Source organism: Pelmatolapia mariae, linkage group LG7 (genome assembly GCF_036321145.2).
Source record: "Pelmatolapia mariae isolate MD_Pm_ZW linkage group LG7, Pm_UMD_F_2, whole genome shotgun sequence".
Lineage (NCBI taxonomy): Eukaryota > Metazoa > Chordata > Actinopteri > Cichliformes > Cichlidae > Pelmatolapia > Pelmatolapia mariae.
The window spans coordinates 56,292,499-56,310,481 of NC_086233.1; the positions used below are offsets into that span (position 1 = coordinate 56,292,499).

Sequence of the window (17,983 nt, forward strand, 5' to 3'; positions counted from 1 at the left end):
GCTAATAATGGCAACAGCAGGAATATTTAAGTTGACTTTATTAACAAACATTCAGCGTTCTTAGTCACAGATCTGACCTTTGACCTACTTTTAAGTGGATTTGTTTTACTTTTTTTTTTTTTTTTTTTTGGCTCATAAAAATTCTGCTGTCTGTCCAGTTATAGCAGCTATATAGCCTAGAGCAAAGTTTAACCTCATTCACCACATGAATGTTTGCTCTCACTGTCATGCTTTACCCTGCCATGAGAGCAGTAGGACTCACACGGCTCCGGAGAGAACCACAGTAACACATGCTCACTGGTTTCAGAACAATGTGAAGATTACAGGCAAGTTCCCCTCCCCCTCTCACACAGTCTCACGCATGCTCAATGCATTCCTTTTTTGAATGCTTGCCTGAATGTAAAATGGGTCACATTCCTCACTGAGGAATCTCCTGCAGGCTGACCTGCCAAGGCCTGCTTGTGAACCATCAGTCCACCTCCCACTCTCTTTCAACTTGCTCACATTTTACTTTCCTAAAGCTCAAATATCTTATGTATAATACTTGGGTGTTAGTGCAGTATAAGATGGGATACCTTTTTAGTTGTGGTTTAAACTGCATTTAGTGGTGATTTTTTTTTTTATTTAATTTGACCTCAAGACAGACTTCTTGCAGCCCCTGAACTTTCCACTAAGGTTGTTCATAGTAACATTTTTATTTTCTTCTTGAGCTCTCAGTTAGTATCACATCTGCAATTTGAGTGAACATAAAATCTTACCCAGTAAATTTATGTTGAATTATTCAGAAGAGGGGGGGTTTCGGGGTCTGTCACTTCCCAAGCCAAATATGCAGATCCATCCGCTGTGGCGACCCTTTGGGAAATTAAGGAAGCAGCAAAAGCGTTTCCAAACAGCTGAGTTGTACTATTCTTGTTAAAGTCTCTTTCTGTCATTCTGCCTTTAGTTGAGCTAAATCTGCCACAGCCTACTAAGAGAGAAGTCAGTTTGGGGTTTTAGAAAAGAGTGAACGTGAACTGCTGAAGGACAGAAACAAAAAACAGAACGAAGATACAGCTTCTAAAACAGAAAAAAAAATCTTTTATCTCAATATGAGACTGAAGAAGTCACTTGGATGGGTGACAAAATATTTCTCCCACTGAAAATGCTATGTCCAGATGAACAGAATCAACCTTTTGGGTTTTATCCCAATATCTTGCTTTCATTAGTAGTGAAACCCATAAATGTAACTGAATTCTAGTTAGGTTTTTGTTCACTTGGCACTCTTTGCTTTTTCCTTCCACTGCCACCTCAGAAGTTTCAGAGCTAGAAACTTCAGCTGTACGTGAGAAGCTGAAATCCCCTTTACACGTCAGAGGTTTTTAATGTAGTCCCACGGTCATCCAGGTGTTAGCATGCCTTCAAGATGTACAGAGATGGTAACACTGGGTGGTATATGTTTACACACATTATTTTATTTAGATATGTTATCTTACCCTAGTTTCATTAGTCCAGTGTTAGGGGCATTTGATGATACTAGAAGTGCATATATTTAACATAACAATCACAATGAGATTTAAGATTGAGTTGTTTAAGAAAGGAGTAGAGACCCAAGAAGTTAATTTAATTGGCGTCCTGCTAATACTTGAGTCATTGATGCACAATAAAGCTTGCAACATATTTGTTAAGAATTTAGCGTGCCAGCTATGAGCAATAGCGTATCTTGTGGCTGCTTGCTGGTGAAACGAGCCAGGCAGGTTTCCCCTTGTAGGACCTTCAGTTTATCTCTAACATGATTAAAATGAAATAGTCACATTTGTAGTCCCATGCCTTAATGCTCTTTATATACACACACACAAATGAACATGTAAATCTTTTTTTTTAATGCATACATTTTTTTTAGAGATTATGTAGATGTAAATAAACCTTAAATTCTTCTGTAGTTTGATTTCACTCTGACCAAAGGCAGCAATTGCAGGTTATGCAGTGACTTTGCCTGAAAACTGTCTTTGAAATTTTAATGAAGTGGCCCTGGCTTATTCAACCTAATAGGCAATCTGTGCTATAATTGACTGAGAATTTTTTATTTGTTCACCTTTATTCACCCACTAATGAACCCCCACAGTTGTTTCACACTGCAGACATGTCTGAAGAATAAGTAGGTCACCCCAGAGAGGAAGTTGAGGAGGGACCAAAAAAAAAAGAAGAAGAAATTAAGGAACCTCCCCTTTTGGCTCACTGTTGCATTTTCAACTATTCAGTCTTCCAGTTGCTGCTTCCACGCCTCCTTCCTCTCAAATACAGATTGAAACATGAGTAAGAATACTCCAGGCATCCTGTATAAACTATGGCAGCCCTCTGTCCAGCTGGCCGATGGCATCCGCTGGAAGTGACACGCTACACCAAGTATTTTAACAGAGACCTCATCACATTTCATGAATCAAGGTTTTCAGGTTTACTGTAAGAGTTTAATTTTCTAATTGTGACAAATTTGGATAGAAATGTCACTGAGGAAAGCATTAATGGGATTGCTCACTAAAAGCACAAGGTAGGCGGTAAACCCTATCTCAGCCTGAGGTCAAAGACTGGTGACACGAGGAACAAATATGTTGTACCAGTTTTACAAACAACAGTAGAACAGAAATACTTGGTGTGATACTGGTTCCCTTCTCACTCTTACTGTATAAAGGTCATGTCCTTTTTAGCTTGAGTCACTGATTTAGATTTTGAGAACACTATGGTAATTTCTAACCTTTATTCAGTCAGGGTCATGCAGAATATTTCTTCACAGAAAGAACATTTTTGGGTGGCTTTTTATTAAAACTGTAGGGAGCTGGTGAGGAAATAACTAACTCTGCAGTTGTTTTTTTTTTTTAATTCTATGGTTGGACTTTCACTCTTTGAATGCCATTCTGAACAAAAACTTTATTCCATAGGTTTCAAAGTGATACTATCAAACATATCAAATTTAAAAATACCTTTAAAGCACTACATGCTTGAGTTTAGTTTGTAGAAAATAAAAACTGCCACTGTTTTAGTATTGATCGGAAACATTTTAACAACATTCCCTACATGTTAAGGTTGTTTATTAATGGATGAAGGTTTTAAATACAGTTGCAAACTTAATGTTAAACTCTGCTAAAGTTTCAGATTTTAACAAATAAGAATGAAGACAGATGACCTTTCAGTGGTTGTTTATCTATATAGTTTAAGAACTTTTTTTCTTTTTTGGGGTGGGGTGGGGTGAGGGGGTGATATACTCAGTAAGCACTGTATTGGTTTCTCTTCTAATTTGACTGGATATCTGTTTTTAATTGAAAGTCAATTAAAATGTGATAATAATACTATTAGATTGTGAAAGAGCCTGGATCTGGCAGCTTTGTTTTTTTTTTTCTTACTCCCTGATAATTTGCGTGGCAGTCACAGTGATCTTTGACCTCGATGTCATGTTATGTTGCCAAAAGAACACCAAATATTTCCACAGATACTGCATTTAATGCAACTAAATAGCTAACGGTGACACTTTTTAACATGGCTTTCAGCTGTTTGTCACATCTTAGCCAGAGGGCTCCATCTAGACCAGGGGTGCCCAATCCCAGTCGAGAGCTACTGTCCTGCAGCTTTTAGATGCATCCCTACTCCAACACAGCTGAATCAAATGGTTTGATTGCCTCTTCAGCATGCCATCAAGTTTGGCAAATGCCTGATAACAAGCCATTCATTTGATTCAGGTGTGTCGGAACAAGGATCCATCTAAAAGCTGCAGGACGGTAGCTCTCGAGGACTGGGATTGGGCACCCCTGATCTAGACCTTAGTGTCAGTGTCAGAGTAGGGACCCGATAGAGCCGATCCTCGGCATTATCGTTAGCATTTTTTCCTTTGTCTATTTTTAGGCCTGTTAGGATATTTATGCCGTCCTTTGCCTCGAAGCAGCATTTTCCACTCTGCTTTTGAGATACTGTAGTTAACTGTAGTTAACTGTCCTTCACATTGCTTCAAACACCTTTTTTTAACACTTTATTTTTATTGGTAGTTTTGTATATTTTTTTTACAAAACATTCAGACCTTTAACAAGTACAGAGCATCTAGGCTAGCAAAGACGCATTTAGAGGAAACAAAAAAAAAAAAAAAAAAAGACATCCATTTATGGTACAATCAAATCAAATAGGTGAATTACAGCAATGATACATGGTACCAGAATTTATAATATTTTTCCATTCAAGTAAAGGTCCCATTTTTTTTCCAGTGCCTCTCAAATTTATCAGCAGCAAGTCATAGTGAAAAAGTCAGTCTCTCCATTGTGTAAATTTCCTTGATAATGCCTATCCAGTCCAAAAATGACGGTGGATCCACGTTTAGCCATTTGCGAGTTATGGCTTTCTTTGCGCCAGCCAATAGTATTAATAAAAGATATTTGTCCAATTTCCTCAGTCCTTGGGGCAAATCACATAGATAAAACAGAGTGAAATCAGGGGCCAAGTTCAAGCCCATCATGGTATTGATTTCTGTAATCACTACTAGCCAGTAGGGGACAATCTTAACACATTCCCAAAAAATATGAAAATGTCCTGCAGATACACATCCACAGTTCCTCCAACACTGAGCCTTGTCGGGGTCTTTACTTTGTTTACTCTTAGCATTAGGCGTGACAAAAAAAACGCACTGTGTTTTTCCATGCAAATTCCCTCCATAGACCTGAGCTCGAGGTCATTACCACAGCCTTATATATATTGAACCAGTTGTCGTCATGTATTATTATTTCGGCCTCTTTTTCCTATCTAGCTTTGATGTACGTTGTGTCATTATTCCTACATGGCCGAATCGTAAGCAGGCCATCGTAAAGTCCGGGCACTTTTTTCAGTTTTCTCATATTTGGGTATCCTGTGCCATATCTCTATGGGCACTTTCATTAGTACCGGGAACAGGTCTGCATCTATATGTCTTTTAATAAGTGGTTGATCTCCAAGCAGTGATTGAAGCGGTGTCTCACAGTAGGATTGATCTGTCTCCTTCCATTTAGCCTCACACATTGGATCACACCACCCAATCATCACTCGTAACTGTGCAGCCCTATAATAGTCCTCAAGACATGGCAGAGTGAATCCACCCTTGTCCTTTTGCAGTTGTAATGTCTGAAATTTTATTCTTGGTTTTTGTTTGGCCCAAATAAAATTAGAGATCATCCTATTCCAATTGTTAAATTGCTTCGAGGGTACGTGTATAGGCAGCGCCTGGAACAAATAGAGAAGCTTTGGCAAAAGATTCATTTTTATTATATCTATCCGATTGTGCATATGCATTGGCAATAATGACCAGCGCTGTAGTTCTGCCTTAATTTCTGATGTCAGTGGGACATAATTGCATTATAGAGGTCAGGTAGATCCATGGTATAGGGATTCCTGGATTATAGAGGTGTTACTCCAGTTAAACTTGGCTATCTTTTGAATGTCTTGTGATGGTCGGTAATTATATAAGAGAATCTGAGTTTTCTGTAAATTTAATTTATATCCGGAATATATGCCAAACGTTTTCAATAATGAAAAAAGAATAGGCAGACTGATTTCAGGGTTGGTTAGCGTTATGAGAACATCGTCAGCATACAGACCAACTTTATACATTATATCATTAATTAGTACACCTCTAATGTCTTTAGATTCCCTGATAGCTTGCGCCAGAGGCTCAATGAATAGCGCAAAGAGAGTGGGACTGAGAGGGCATCCCTGGCGGCAGCCTCTCTCTAGTCATAGTGTATCTGTTAAATCACCATTAATTTTAATCCTGGCATTGGGCGAGTTGTATAGAGACTGTAAGCGCCTGATGATTTGGCTGTTAAAACCAAATAAAGATAATTCCAGCAGACAGAGTCAAACGCCTTTGCAGCATCAAGACTGACATCTACTGATTCGATATTTTTCATTTTGTTTAATAGATGGAGAGCCCGCCTCAGATTATCGTGAGTTTGCCTGTTTCGAACAAAACCTGTTTGATCTGTATCCGTTAGTTCCAAAGTTATACATTCCAACCGTTTAGCTAATATTGTTGCAAATATCCTGTAGTCGACATTCAAGACTGATATGGGTCTGTAGGAACCATGTTCTGTTTTATTTTATGGTTTATGGTTGGTTCTGCGTCACAAAAGATTCTTTTATGCTTTTCATGTCATTTTCTTGCCAGAAAATTATATCTTGTTTTTCTCGTTTCATTTTAGCATGAGCTTTGTTTCTTTTGATGGGGTTATGTAAACCATTAACGTTAAGTGGAATTAACTTATATTGTTGTCTTCTCTCCATCAGCCAAAGGAAAATACACAATACCTGTAAACCTCTAGGTGCTCTGAAAAGAAAACGTGGGTCTGCAGAACAAAGGAACAACATACCTGAACAAATAACATATATGACTTCCAATTATGAAGTCTACGTCCAACTTCAAAACAAAGAGGAGAGTCCCAGAGAGCCCCTCGTAGTGCTGCTTGGTAATCTCTGCTCATCATAGCAGCGCTCTTGGAGAAAGCCAGTAACATCCCATAACTGCGGTCAAACCTATTACTCTTATTTTACAGAGGAAAACTGCAGTCTTAGGTGCGGAAAAAAATTAGGTGTTACTATCCATACCCTTGAATCCCTGGAGCTTTTCCTGGATGTATTTCATCCGTTCCTCCCGGGTCCGCCGCGGCGCCCTGCTCGCTCTTTCTCAGAAGGGCGTCCTCGGCTTGGGTACGGGGATGCGTGGTATTGGGTCGTCCGCTCCCTTTTCCATCAACTTCCTCTTCTCCAGGTTGTCGGATGCGTCTTGCGCGTTGTTGTAAATCACAGGCCCGTTTTCATAAAACACATGCAGTCTCGATGGATACAGTGTTTGGAAGCGGAGCCCCATCTCTTTTAAAATCCTCCTGATTGTGTTGTATGCTTTGCGTTTAGCTAAAATGTCACTGGGGTAGTCTTGGTCAAAATACACACGTCTCCCATTCAGCAGTATTTCTTCTTTGGTCCACGCAGAACGGAGCACCAAGTCCTTGGTCTTGTATTCCAAAAAATGAATCACTATAGACCTGGGTTTGGAGCCCGGTGGTGGCTTGGGGCCAAGTGAGGGGTGGCACCGCTGTATGCCCAGATTGGTGTCAGAGAGAGAAAGTTCCTTCTTTATAAAATTCTCCATGAATTCGAGCATGTTGTCCCCTTCTTCACCCTCTGGTATCCCGTGAACACGTATGTTATTCCTGCGAGAACAGGCTTCCAGGTCGGACAGACGTGTCTGGAGGTCCCCTTGTAACTGGAGAGTATGGCCGAGCAGGTCTTTAAGATCGACTGTGACCTCCTCCACCTCGGTTACTCTCTGTTCGACCTCCTCGATCCTGCTTGTTACCTCTTTCATGTCCGTGACAATTTCGTCGAGCCATTGCCCCACTTCTTTCCTAAACTCCAACATTTCTGTTTTCACAAGTCCAGTCTTTTCTGCTATTTCTCTTTTCAAATTATCCTGGACTTCTTTCAGCTCAGCGACAATGTTAGCTTCAATTGCCTCCATAGCTCCGTGTAGCTTTAGCTTGCTAGCACCGTCAACTTCTTTCGGTGAAAAACTCCTTCCTCCGCACTTTCTTGCCGAATTCCTCTTGTCTTTCTCTTGTTACCCTCTGGCATACAACTATGAATATTCTTAGTTGTGTTATAACATGTCAATTTTCAAGGGGTAACCAGACCGCCCGGGAGCTGAAAGATTATGCTGCAACCAGTTTCCTCACCATCCGGAAGTCCGCTTCAAACACCTTTAAACTAAAATCATCACTCAACATAGTGTTATTCTTCCATAAGTCTCAGAAGATACATTTATGTATATTCAGTAATCAGTTGAAAGAGCTATGTTGTGCTATTACTGTGATAAAACTGATTAGGTACAAGTAGAAAAAAAGGGTCAGTAACTACATCCAGAATAATTAAACGTACTAGGAATGGTTATTCTGGAAGACATTGATATTTTAGTATAGTTTATGTTGGTCTTTTTTTTTTTTCATTGTTTTCAGTTTTTCTTGATGGGTTATTACTGTTTGGAAAATCCCTGTCTGATATCGCTGCTATTTTCTTTATCTCGTCAGTCACTAATTTTGACCCAAGAATATTTATTTAATTGCCTGTTCAAAGAATTCTAATTAATTTGTAAATATCCTAAAGGCAACTAAATATAAGGGGAGAAATACGTTGTTTAAAGTTCCTATTGACACAAAGTCACTCAAAAATGAAAGAGTTATTTTGACACCATTTCAGTTGACCTCACTGCACGGGATTTCTGGAGACAGTTGGGTACTTTCCCAGTGACAGTATGAGCAAGACATGACACAGACCAGAGAGTTCTTTGAAGTAACAGTCAAAAGAGGGTGTGATGTGTGATGTGTTGTCGTCCCTTTTTCATTTAGCTTTCATTGACAAAGCAAGGGAAAGGCGTGCCTGGAGTATGTGGAAGATCTTCATGTCCCTGACCATGTTGCACAGCCCCACTGCTGAGGGTCTTGTACCACCAAATTCTCTGGTGGGAACCTGTGATAAATAATTCTCAAGCTGAAGGAACATGTCAGCTTGGTTACCTTGTACCTCTCTGAAATCAGCTCATGGATAATAGCGGACCAAACGGAATGTAGCTTTGGCAGCTGTAGAATCAAAAATGGGAATTCAAAAATTGAATTCAGCAAGGACATAAAGGATGGCTTTTACTCAGTGTTGGCAGAAATTCTGGCCAAACCCAAACACTTCAGAAAGGGGAAGCAGTGCTTTGTACACAGTGCATGCAGTGGAGATGGAGTGCTTCACACTTCACCTGGACACAATTTGGGGTGTAGGAGGACATGCTAGAGTGGGGATTTCTATAGACCGATCAATTTTGTGCGTCTATAAAGTGAGCTAGGGGGATTTCAAGCAAGTTAAATTTGATCTTAACTGCAAACTATTCTGTTCTTAAAAGATTGCACCCCACCCAAACTGCTCTCAAATTACTGTGCACAGTTGTGGCAGGCTTGTAGCATGCTGGCTCCAGACTGGACCTTGTTTTTGCCTATTTGTTTTAAGGAGTTTCATGTGGCCCTTTTGAAGGCAATATTAGACTTTGGCTTTGTCTTTTTATTCAATTTGTACATCAGCATGTCATGGCCTTTACCTGTCCACCACCTACTGATGCCAACCTTTTTTTCATTCTTTTTTTTTTTTTTAAATTAAAAAAAAAGTTAAATGATAAATGATGGCCTTCAGTAAAATCAAAGTAAGTTAAATATAAATATAATGTACATAGAGAGAGTGCTGCATAAACAAAACAAAACGTACCTCAGTAAAGTCCGGACGTTTTAGGGCTAGATCAGATGACCCTGAACTCCTCCCCCCTCCTAGTGATGTTCCTATAGGCATAGGCTGCTGATGATCTCATACTGTGTTTTTAGTCTGGTCTCTCTATGCTCTATTCTTTCCTCTCACCCCCAACTGGTCGTAGTAGATGGCTGCCCCCTCCCTGAGTCTGGTTCTGCTAAAGGGTTCTTCCTGTTAAAAAGGAGTTTTCCCTCCACACTGTCACCAAGTGCTTGGTCATAAGGGGTTGCCTAGGGGTTTTCTTTTTATTATTGTAGGGTCTTTACCCTACAATATAGGATGTTTTGAGACAACTTGTTGTCTCAAAACAATTGGCACTTAGTATTTTCTCTGGACTGGAATGGTGATCACTCCTTCAGAGGCATGGGCTACTAAGCCTGTACCAGAGGGGTGGTTTTGTACCTACAATGCAAATGCTTGTATTCATACGAAAGTTTCATATTTGGGCGGGTGGAGGTTTGGGTGTTGCTCTGAGGCTGTGAATACTGCTATTGATATTTTGCATGACTGTTTTGACAGAGGGAAAATTACTGTCCAGCTAGATAAATGGATAAATCCTCTGGAAAGTAGGTCATTAGGTCCAGTTGCAGTTTCAGTTGGTGGAACCTTAATTCTTCCATCCTCTGTCACTGCTGTTTCCTTTCAGTGATTCCAGATTTATTGTCCTTCCTTACTCCTTATTGTTGCTCCTCACATTTTTTTCCCTCAGTTTATCAATTTGTTTCCCTCAGACATTACGCAAACCTCAAACATCCAAGATATCTCCCGTTAAGGCTTTTTGGTCAGTTATGTTTTTGTTCAAGTGATGTCAGTTACTGGAACATTTTTGCTATCACATACTTGCAGTCAAGAGCTCACACTGCACTAAAACAATGGGCTGAATTTCCTGGACAGCCTGGCCTATGGCCAGTCCCTGTAGATTTCAAGGGAGGTCTTTGGCTTAAGGATTTTACCGGGCTTGTTTAACTTCTATGGCTTTACTGCTCTGTAGTCATACAGCCTATAAATGTAGGTCATGCTAGCAATTGACAGGAAACTTGAGTTTTTTACCCTGCAACATTTTTTGTTAATACCCAGAAACTACAGGAGGATTTAATGTCATTCCTTCTGCATGCATCAGTCAGTTGATGGAATTTTAAGTCACACTTGACAGACAGTGCTATCAGGTGTACATACATACTGCTATGATTCATTGACAGTTCATCAGCTGCCAGACACTTGACTCTTTGCTGAGAACACAGCGTCAGCCTCAGTTGTGCAATTGGCTCTATATATTCGTTGTTATCTGTGATTGTTCACGTTTTAAATTGTCTTACTGACTAAATTACCATAGTTACTCTCATCTTTGGATGTGTGGCAGTGAAAATCTGAAACCATAACATGGAATCATGTATATTGATCGTGTTAACACGATTTGACAGTGGTGGAATAGGGGTTTTCTTGCTCAAAAAAGATGACTCTGCACATGAGTACAGATCGTTTTCTTATACTTGATGTAATGTTTTGGGTTTGTTTGTTTGTTTGTTTTTTAAATTTCCCTGTTATTTTGGGCCCTTCAATTAATGTAACAGGAGCCCTGGGCTAAAGTAAATTAAATACCACTATCTGTCTTAAATCTTTAGTTACAAGGTTTTTACTTTAACTGTGTATTTTTAAAGTGTATGTTAAGTGTTTTTAAATTTATTTTTTGCCAAGCTTGATGCATTATTTCTTTGACATGATTGTCTTCAATGTACCGATATCCCATATTTCTTACTGAGCACTGGCTCTTCTAGCATTTTGTTTTTCTTTACCCAAGGGCAAAGAGAGTTGGGTGCGTTTTTTAGTATGCAGTCATCTTCAATAGAAAACAGGCAGCCACATTCCTATATCCTACTGTATCTTTCCTTTTATCAAAGCATATGTGAAATTTTTGAAAAACTAAAAGCATCTTGAAAACCTTTTCTTAGTTAAACTACTAGTGGATTAAGAAATACTTTGTATGAATGTGTCTTTTTTTTTTCATTCATCCAGCTTAGAAGCTCCAAGCTCCTTAGACTTTGTAGGAATGGGTGAATTCAGATACTAAAGAACAGATGTAGAGTTCAGGTGTTCCTAATGATAATTTTTTATTACCACACCGTACATTGTACCTTTTTATTATTCCGAATGACATGTGCATCTATATAAATGGTGCTGCACTCACTGAGTGAAATCTTCCTTTTTCATCCCTTGTAGGATCGTAAGCTTTCAAAGTCGGAACGGCAGCGTTTTAAGGAGGAGGCTGGCATGTTAAAGGGACTACAACATCCCAACATTGTTCGCTTTTACGACTCCTGGGAAGGACCCTCCAAAGGCAGGAAGTGCATTGTGTTGGTCACGGAGCTCATGACTTCTGGCACACTCAAAACGTGAGTTACAGTGGCAGGGAATTTGTAGATGCAGGGCATATTCAGTATACACACTGTGATAGGATGGGTTCATCTTGTTTTGACTAACTGTTGATGTACAGATGTAAAGGTTGAGATGAAAAAAGCAAAACAAAAAACCTCAAAACCATAATCTTAAAGTGGACTCTGAAGTTGATGTGGAGCCAGTGCAAGTGACATAGAACTTAGAAGACTTAGTTAGAAGCCTTGCAGTTGCATTCTGAACAACTTGCAGCTGAACACACATGATTGGTAGTTGACACTGAAGTATTAAATCGTTATATATTCATAAATTTTAACTTGGCTGGTCCACATGTCAGTGTTAGCTTTTTAACTACTAGAAATTAGCCGATAACCACAGAAGCAATGTAGTTAGCAGCTGATACATTAATGTGAAAGCTCGGTAGAAAACATTATCAGTCCAGCATGTGTGCAACATTAACAGACTGTTAATTTCACAGGATAACCAATTCTTTTTTTATTAAAGTGTTTTTTCTCTCAAGAAAAAGCCCAATTTTTAAGCTGAAAGTATGCTATCAGCAAGTAGAAAGAAACTGTGTCAGCCTACCTTACCAACATTATATGATTAGCAATTGAAATGTGTACATGTCACCAGAAACAAACCAGTATGTGGTTTTCTAATCTTATTTTAAAAATACTTCTTAATTTTTTGTCATCTTTTTCTCCTGTAGTATTGTAAATGGTTGTAATCGTATAGAGTTTGAAATTCTACCCTAGTGAATAATATGATCTGCTTTCCTGTAGATATCTGAAGCGGTTCAAGGTGATGAAAATTAAAGTGCTGCGGAGCTGGTGTAGACAAATCCTGAAGGGCCTCCACTTTCTTCACACTCGGGCTCCTCCAATCATCCACAGAGACCTTAAATGTGACAACATTTTCATCACAGGCCCCACAGGGTCTGTCAAGATTGGAGACCTGGGACTGGCCACTCTCAAACGCGCATCCTTTGCCAAAAGTGTTATAGGTACGAATCCAGTGGGTTTTCTGTTTTCTGTCCTGCAATGGGACAGTACCTTTTCTGGGGCATGATAACATGTTTTATGGAAAATTATGGTGTGTAGATAAGAGATTTTTCTTTGACTTGTTTTTCTGACGATGTGGTTCAAAAACAGACCACAGCGTTTCAGCTGTCTCTCAAACCACAGCTCAAAAGGAGGCCAAATACTGTGGTAATCTTAGGAAGATAACCACAAGGTTTTCTCTCTCTGCACTCATACAGTAACTTATCAAGTTTGGTCTTTGTACAGAGTATTTCTGTTCTATGTTTCTCCACAAAGAGAGAGGTTTTTTTTTTTTTTCCAGGCATCTACTGAATGTAAGTAGCGCCTAACATTTCTACTACTGTTAAATATTAATATTATGGTAGTTGTCGTGCCTTCTTGCAGGCTAACCTGGCCATGGCAAAAGGTATGGCCTTTGCTTCTGTCTTAGACTGGTCTTTGTTCTGTGGTTTGGAAATATGTGGTCTGTTTGCCAGTTTTACCAATGATGTTTAACATCTCTTTCTATGGGTTTGCCTCAACAGGTTTTTTATTTTTATTTTTTTTTTAGTGTTTGTCTCTTGATGTTTTTGAAAATATTTGCAGGACTGCAGAATCTTTTTGCTCCATCTTTGTGTCCAGGGAGCTCTCCCCACTTTCTCTCTGTCAGCATTTTGCAGTTTTTTTTCTTTTTGTTTTGTTTTGTTTTCTTTTTCTTTTCCCTTTCACAGTCTTGGGTATGCTTTTAAAATGTAGGCTCTAGCCTCAGCTGTGCCCCATTCTGCTGTTTGGAATGAATAGGGTACTGCTGTTCATTGAGTAAGTATGATCTTTTATGGGCCTGGTAAGTCTGACAGTGTGCTGTCATACGCATCAATATCAGAAAAATACATTCAAATAACCAAATGAGTTTTTCTGTGTAAGACCTGAGATTGAATATAAAATAATCTACTAATATAAAAAGGCTTATGTGCACGGACACACTGTTGAGCACTGTTACTAGCTATGGGATCTGCTTCTCTCAGCCTTGACCATAACACTTTCTTCCTGCAGGGGAGGATGAAATGGTAAGTCAGACATCGAAAGGTGGGTGTACTATAAAAGGGAATGTTATTGTGGCTGTAAGGTAAGGTCTTGACAAAAGTTATTTCCATAGCTAGTCCTGTTTACATTACAGGGTCAATTGGCATTACTGTGAACAAATTCCACTTTATTTCGGCATGGGTATTATTCCTGAGTGGTTCATTTTAGAGGTAATATTTGAATGGTGCAATGTTATTTATTCAGGCTAACCAGTGTGTCCTGCACATTGGTTATCTCAGCTACACGTGTATATCCCAACATGTTAAGGTCTTACACAGACAAACACGTGCCTTCTTCTCAACAGTCTAACTGAGCCCAGCTTCTCCCTCCTTTTTTGTTTTCTCTCTTTTTTGCTTTCCTCCCCCTTTTTTCTTTTTTCTTTTTCCTCTTTCTTCCAACTTTCATCTCACAGGTTCTACTCCAGGGGATTTCAACAGGCTGGTCAATCTTCTCATCCTCCTCTTCCTCAACCCCTCATGGGTTAGAGGAGCAGAGGAGCAATGGGTTGTGAGAAGCCCACTCAATCAGTAAGGGAGTTCTGAATAGTTGTTTTGATTTAAGGTACCCCTGAGTTCATGGCGCCTGAGATGTATGAGGAGAAGTACGACGAGTCAGTGGATGTGTATGCCTTTGGAATGTGCATGCTGGAGATGGCCACCTCAGAGTACCCTTACTCAGAGTGCCAGAATGCTGCACAGATCTACCGCAGAGTTACCAGCGTAAGTCGTCTTTTCAACCCTCCAGTCACCCCTCTGCCCTGCCTTCACCTCTTCCTGTGTGCCAAGAAGGCTAATGTCCACTTCTGGAATCATTTCATGTTCCTGCTGACATGTCTTTAGCTTGCATTACTTTTATTTCTTCTGCTCTGATAATACTATTTATCTTCTTATTCTGTTTGAAGAACCTACAAATTTAAAAAGAACAAAAGCTATTAATCCTAATAATCCTCCCTTGTCTTCCTTCTTTCCTGTATGTTAATTGAGCCATTAGAGTTGACTAATATAACACTAAACAAGTTCAGACCTGCTGTTTTCTGAATAACCAGCATGAGTCTTGTATGATCCCCGAGGGGCAGGGACTGTAAAAGGAAAAACACATTTTGTTTATTCATACGGATCATACTAATAGATGGCAATCCGCAGTCACCTATGGTTCATTTTCATGCAATCACTGGACACTTGGAGATAAAGCAGTTGAACTCACTCTGAGAGTGCTAGCTATAAAATTTCTTTTGAAGTCTATAGCAATACCTTCAGTTTATCATTAACCACAAAATAAAAATAGTCTTTCCACACCATTGAACAGAGCATGTTCTTTGACATTTACCCCTGTGCTACGCTGAGTCATTGGAGTTATAAAAGCTTTTAAGGATGTAGTGTCACATGCTCTGGCTGTATTGTTAACTGCAGGAAAAATTGACTTTTTTGGGGGGGTTTTCTGGCTTTTAACTCAACTGCTCAGTTCAGTCTTAAATTTTCTGGCACTTTCATTTGTCATGGCTTCAATTCATCGCCTCTCATCAGCCGTCCATTACTTTCTTACGCACTGTTTCTTCCAACCACTTATATTTCCCCTTCCACTCAAAAGTGCATCTTGGTCAGTACCCCCTATTTTTGATGTTTGACCTGCTCTGAACATAGTAAAGTATCTGCATGTTCATGCTCTTCTTTAAAAAGGGAAAGGTTTCTCTGAGCTCAGCTAAATTCAGAGCTTAAAGGCAAGTGAGTCTGCAGGCTAGCAGTGTGACATTAGAAATATTTTAAAAGCTATTGCTTGCCCAGCAGGCATCTCGCACCAGTGTTGAGATTGTACACCTACGTTGCATATAATACTAAGTTTATTGTTTTTAAGACACAAATGGAATGTGGGAAGTATAACTTGTAAAACTTAAATTTATCAATGAGGAAGGATTGGATGACGTTTCAAGAATTTTTTTTAAAAATAAATTTTGAAATGGAAAAAAGAAAACAAAAGACGCATTATTAAAAGCTGTTGTTGAAAATTCCAAACAGGGTTCTTTTAACTTTCCAGGCAGAAAGAATTTCTCCCTCTTCACATTCTTTGTCAAAAGTGAAAGGGGAAGTTGGGTTAAGATGTTTGTCACTTCAAATGCCAACTGTTTTTGGTAGTAATATCAGGTCTCTGAGCTGAAAAACACAACAAGGTATGGGGCATTATCCAGTATAAGAAAAGATGAAGTGAAGACAATCATTCTCATTCAGAGTTCTGTGTTTCCTTTAGGGGGTGAAGCCAGGCAGCTTTGACAAGGTGGCCATTCCTGAAGTGAAGGAGATCATCGAGGGATGTATTCGTCAGAACAAGGATGAGAGGTCTCTTACTGAGCAAGTTCAGGGTGGTCTGCCTCACTACAAAAATGTCTTTTTGCTCACTGCTTGTTTCATTTGTCTAGGTACTCGATCAAGGACTTGCTGAACCATGCCTTCTTCCAGGAGGATACAGGCGTGCGTGTGGAGCTGGCAGAAGAGGAGGATGGAGAGATGCAAGCTATTAAGCTGTGGTTGAGAATTGAGGATGTAAAAAAACTCAAGGGGAAGTACAAAGACAACGAAGCCATTGAGTTTTCTTTTGACCTCATCAAAGATGTTCCAGAGGATGTGGCTCAGGAAATGGTGAATTGAGCTTTAATGTTCTAGGCAGATTAATTGTGTTGGTGCATGACAAACAATATGTTTGTTTGCAGTTTTTAAACGTTTACTGATGAACCTTTTGTTGCATTTTTGTTATACCGGTAGGTTGACTCTGGTTATGTGTGTGAAGGTGACCACAAGACCATTGCGAAAGCCATAAAAGACAGAGTTTCTCTAATCAATCTTAAGAGGGCTCAGCGGAAGCAGGTATGATCGTAGCCCATCTACTGTTATGGTCACTGTTTACGTGCATGATTTTGTTAGATTTTTTTTTTTTTTTAAATCTCAGTCACATGATCTATGTAATATGCTTTAGTGTTTTCAAGGTGGGGTTCTTCTGGGTGATTTTATGTGTTCTCTCCTGTCTTTAAAGGTCAGAGAAGATCAGGAGAAGAGAAGGCTTGAAGAAGAACAGCAATCACAGCCCCCACAGCAAACAGGCCAACAGTCTGGCATGGAGGCGACTCAGTCACAGCCCGTTTCACAGCATGCATCTTACATGCCTCCACAGCCTAACCAACACAGCTCACAGATGTCTGTCCAACCGGCAGCTCAACAGAGCCTTCAGACGTCTAACTACAACACTCCTCAATCGCAGGGCGTTTCTTATATTCCCCAGTCAACTGGGCAAATCCCGGTACAGAATCAGAGCTTAGCTGCTGTTCAGCCAGAGTCCGAAGAGCCCGAGAGTGACCAGCAGCTGCAGCACACTGGAGGTGGTATGTATCAAAGTAACAACACTCAACACTTCAGTCTATTGAAAAGAAATATTGAGTATAAAAACTGAGTCAAGCAACCCCCCCCCCCCCCCCCCCCCCCCCCCCCCCAAAAAAAAAAAACCCCAAAACAAAACATGGAAGTTGCTGGTGTGTGTGTTTGTTTTTTGTTTAGCTAAAAATAAAAGGGGAATAATAACCAGTTTGGTTTTAGTTAGTACCCCACTTGCGCTCCTGCGCCCTCACGACTCCATGCAGTCACACCTTGTTGCACCAGTCCCCTGCTACATAACCATAATTTCACAGCATACCTAGCAATGATTTTTTTCAGGAGCTCAGAATAGTATTGTATTTCCCCTGTGCATGCACTACATATACTAGTTGTTGTACTTAAGTTAATTTACTAAAACATATTCTGAAGCTGTTGTTTAAGGGAAAATGGCTAAAACATTGTTACTTTAAATAATTCTACAATCTTGAGTCTTCATAAATTAACCTTTTTGTCCCTTTTTCACAGCTTGGGACATGGGAGATAGACTAGCAGGTTCCTCTGTTGTTACTGAGGCTCAGCCCTCTCAGTCTGGAGTATCCTACAGCTCTTCCACCAGTCAGACACAGAGTGATCAAACGCAGCAACAGCAGCTGGCAGTGGTGAGACATTAGTGCATAATAATGTGTGTTGTGGGTGATTTTGTTTTGGAATATTGTCTGTATTTTAAACCAAATGTTTAAGTTGCAGATTGGGGTTCTATTTATTCATTATCTATTTTTCCCATATCCCAAATGGCCCTTTTTTTTTGTTGTT

At 39.7% G+C, this 17,983-nt stretch overlaps 1 protein-coding gene across 5 annotated transcripts in view; it reads left to right on the forward strand.

Annotated features, from left to right (window-relative positions):
- LOC134631480 (serine/threonine-protein kinase WNK1-like) overlaps positions 1-17,983 on the forward strand; it is a 31,917-nt gene that overhangs the window by 3,705 nt on the left and 10,229 nt on the right. For all 5 annotated transcript variants that reach the window (XM_063479876.1, XM_063479879.1, XM_063479878.1 and 2 more), the window contains 8 exons: positions 11,539-11,711; positions 12,495-12,715; positions 14,376-14,533; positions 16,056-16,144; positions 16,225-16,444; positions 16,568-16,669; positions 16,836-17,181; positions 17,696-17,829. In XM_063479876.1, coding sequence (XP_063335946.1) covers positions 11,539-11,711; positions 12,495-12,715; positions 14,376-14,533; positions 16,056-16,144; positions 16,225-16,444; positions 16,568-16,669; positions 16,836-17,181; positions 17,696-17,829 — 1,443 coding nt within the window. The remainder of the gene's footprint in view (positions 1-11,538; positions 11,712-12,494; positions 12,716-14,375; positions 14,534-16,055; positions 16,145-16,224; positions 16,445-16,567; positions 16,670-16,835; positions 17,182-17,695; positions 17,830-17,983) is intronic.